The sequence below is a fragment of the Pygoscelis adeliae genome, unplaced genomic scaffold, assembly GCF_000699105.1.
Source record: "Pygoscelis adeliae isolate BGI_AS28 unplaced genomic scaffold, ASM69910v1 Scaffold349, whole genome shotgun sequence".
Lineage (NCBI taxonomy): Eukaryota > Metazoa > Chordata > Aves > Sphenisciformes > Spheniscidae > Pygoscelis > Pygoscelis adeliae.
In genome coordinates this window covers 821907-824922 of record NW_008825608.1, presented here as the reverse complement: position 1 = coordinate 824922, position 3016 = coordinate 821907, and the positions used below count along the sequence as shown (strand labels likewise).

The 3016-nt window shown below is 56.5% G+C and overlaps 1 protein-coding gene across 1 annotated transcript in view; it reads left to right on the top strand.

Moving 5' to 3' along the window:
- Positions 1 to 2330: 2330 nt before the first annotated feature.
- PHF2 (PHD finger protein 2) overlaps positions 2331 to 3016 on the top strand; it is a 95418-nt gene continuing 94732 nt past the window's right edge. Inside the window, 1 exon segment of the mRNA XM_009332583.1 lies at positions 2331 to 2450. Within this exon segment, the coding sequence (XP_009330858.1) occupies positions 2331 to 2450 (120 nt within the window).

The following is a 3016-nucleotide window of genomic DNA, read 5'->3' as shown; positions in this document are numbered from 1 at the left end:
GCCCGGTTTTGCCATCCAGGCCCGCCCCTGCGGATGCAGTGTCTGGAATGGGTGCCGGGGGGGGGCGGCTATTGTTACTTAAAAAGGCCAAAGGGCTCTATGGGAAGTGAGCCTTTTTATTTCTGAAGTGAAAACTTGATACGACTAAAGATGACGGCTCTCAGAGCGCTCGGCTTGAATAGAACAGAATAGAATAGAATAGTTCAGTTGGGAAGGACCTCCAACGATCATCTAGTCCAACTGCCTGACCGCTTCAGGGCTGACCAGAAGTTAAAGCAAATTATTAAGGGCATTGTCCAAATGCCTCTTGAACGCTGAGAGGCTCGGGGCATCGACCACCTCTCCGGGAAGCCTGTTCCAGGGTTTGATCACCGTCTCGGTAAAGAAATGCTTCCTATGTGACCAACATCTCATCATCCACCTCCAAGAGAAGAGTTAAACTGGGAGAATCGGCCATTGGGGTGGGGACGTGTGGCCACCGTCCATCCCCCGGCAACGGGCTTAGCTGTCGGCTGAGGGCAGAGCCCTGCTCGCGGCTCTCTTGGAGGCAACTAAAGCCTCGGTGCTCCTCCCCAGGCTGGCCTCGCTAATTGTTTAACTGTGTTGTTAACGACTAATAGTGATCTATGTGTGCTGCAGTCAATCACTTTTAGTGCATTTTTTACATCCAATCTTCAGTGAGTCCTTAAACACAGGCAGGTGGGTAATTACTGACAGCGGAGAAGATTTAGGGGCCGGGGGGTGTCTGTGCAGGGGGAGCCCAGCGCCGGCAACCCAGAGCATTTTTTGTTCTCGGCTCTCGCACGTTAAGTGCGGCGTTGTGTTACGGACGGAGGAAAATGAGATGTAGGATGGTAAGAGGCCAGAGCCCCCAGCCCACCGGGGGTGGCGAGCAGCGGGGGCGAGGAAGAGCCGCGACCATTTTATTTCCTGCGCTCGCGGTTGTGCTATTTCAGGCGGTGGTTGCGTCGCTGGATGGCTGCGTCATGGGCCAGGGGGACGTACGCCTGCCGGAGAGAGCAGCAGCCGCTGCGCTACCTTCCAGATAGATCCTCTTTAGAAAGTCTCGAAGGGGCGAGTTTTTCAGGGTTGGGGAAAGCCCTGCGACCAGGAGAGTCCTGCAGCGACCCACGGCCCATCAGTAAAAGGTTCTGATGGCCCCTCGTGAGCAGGGTCCCTCACGCCGGTGCGCAGGATGGAGCCCCAACGCCCGGTTGCGGCGAGGACGGGGAATGGGATGGTGGAGCCATGGCTCCTGTGCTGCGAAGAGATGAAAAGTGAGATCGCGGGCGCGTTTTTCAATGCGGTCGGTGCTTAAGAGCTTAATTATCCGGACCTGAAGCAGATTACGGCTCCCTCAGTGAAAGTCTGTACAATCCTTCTAATTGCGTTGAAAACTCGTAAAATGACCAGAGCCGAGTCCGGTCACGCCGAACCGCTGGGTAAGAGCGCGCAGGCGGGAGCAGGCGGCCGCGCAGCCTTGGGGTGAGGCGAGATCACCAGCGTCTGCCGCCCCCTCTCCCGGGGAAGCCCCGTCCCCATCGGGTACCGCTCTCCCCTGGAGGCTGGCGGGGTCGTGCAGTGGGTTGGAGTGGGATGGTTCCCAATGGCAGTGCCCCGCTGGTGTCCCCTGTCGCCGAGACATCCCACCCACCCACGGGTGAATGCCTCAACTGCAGCAGCTCCCCGGGGGCGGCGTGAAGGGCCGGGGCGGCGCCAGCCGCGGGGATACACCCCCGCAGCCACCTGAGCCCTCGGGGTGGGCTTTGCAGGGCTTAGTAGCCCCATCTCTAACTGTGACTACTACAAATTAATAAAAAGGAAGAAGTAGTTTTGCATTAAACATTCCCTAAAAGGCTGTTGTTTAAAAGACAATACGTTGCTTAAAACTGCTTGATAACTTTAACGAAGCCAGTGGCAGTGTCCACGCAGAGCAAGTGTGTAATTCTTTCCTGCCCGTGGTTACAGCAGGTTTTGCTCTGCTCCCCTCTGGGCACTGCCCCGAGTCCGGGGGGTTCTTTGTGACCCCTTTTTCCTCCTTATCTGATGAGTTATGGGGGCTACGGCCTCCTTTCCTCTGGGCCAGTGCGAGTGCCTGCGGCTGCTCCTGCAATCGCCTCCTCCAAACCTGGAGGGGCCGTGGGTCTCTCCCCCGACGCTCATCTGCTGCCTGATCCTCGCTTCTGCCTCGTCCTAGACCCTGACCTGAACCACGGGCCCGTGCCCTGCTCAACCTGCCATGCCCTGGTCCGGGACGCAGCGGCAGGAGGGGACGCAGCGGCAGGAGGGGACGCAGCACGTGCCAGCGCAGCCCAGCTGAGAGCAAACCCATGGCCCCTGCACGGCCCAGAGCCCCCGTCCTGAGTTTTGCCCTGAGACACCTCTCCTTGGACCAGGCGGGGGAGAGCGAGAAGCCCCCGGGGCTTTGCCTTCCCACAGCAAAGCGGCAGGTAAGAGCTCAATACCTGTCTCTCTTCGTTTCACAGCCAAGTAGAGGATGCTAATGCCACGAGGGATTCAGGGGGTTTGGCAGGAAAAGGTGTATTTCCGAAAGCGCTGTGGGATTGTAATCTGCCCTTGGATTGGCATTTAGGTCTGGGGCTTGCTGGTGTGTTTTGTGAGATAAACGGCTAAGGGGGTGCCCTGGTGTCTGGTTGAAATCGCGACTGTTCACACGTGGCTACGTGAACTAATAGAGCAATTTAAAAAACCACAAAATGAAGGATGAAAACAAAGATATTAAGTAAAAGTTGGGCAAGGTACCACAGAAAAGCAGGAACATCACGAAGTACTGACAGCGTTCAGCTTAATTCATAGTGGTTCTGTTACAGTATTTGTAATAAAACATAACATTTAGTGACCTGTTATCTGACGTATTAAATGACGGCTGGGTGCAGCTGGTGAGCGCAAAGGACGAAGGATGCAGGTGAAGAACTAACCGAGGGAAAGGGGGAGGGAGAGGAACGAGGACCTGTGCAACTGTCGCTGCGGGGATGGGATGGGATGGGATGGGATG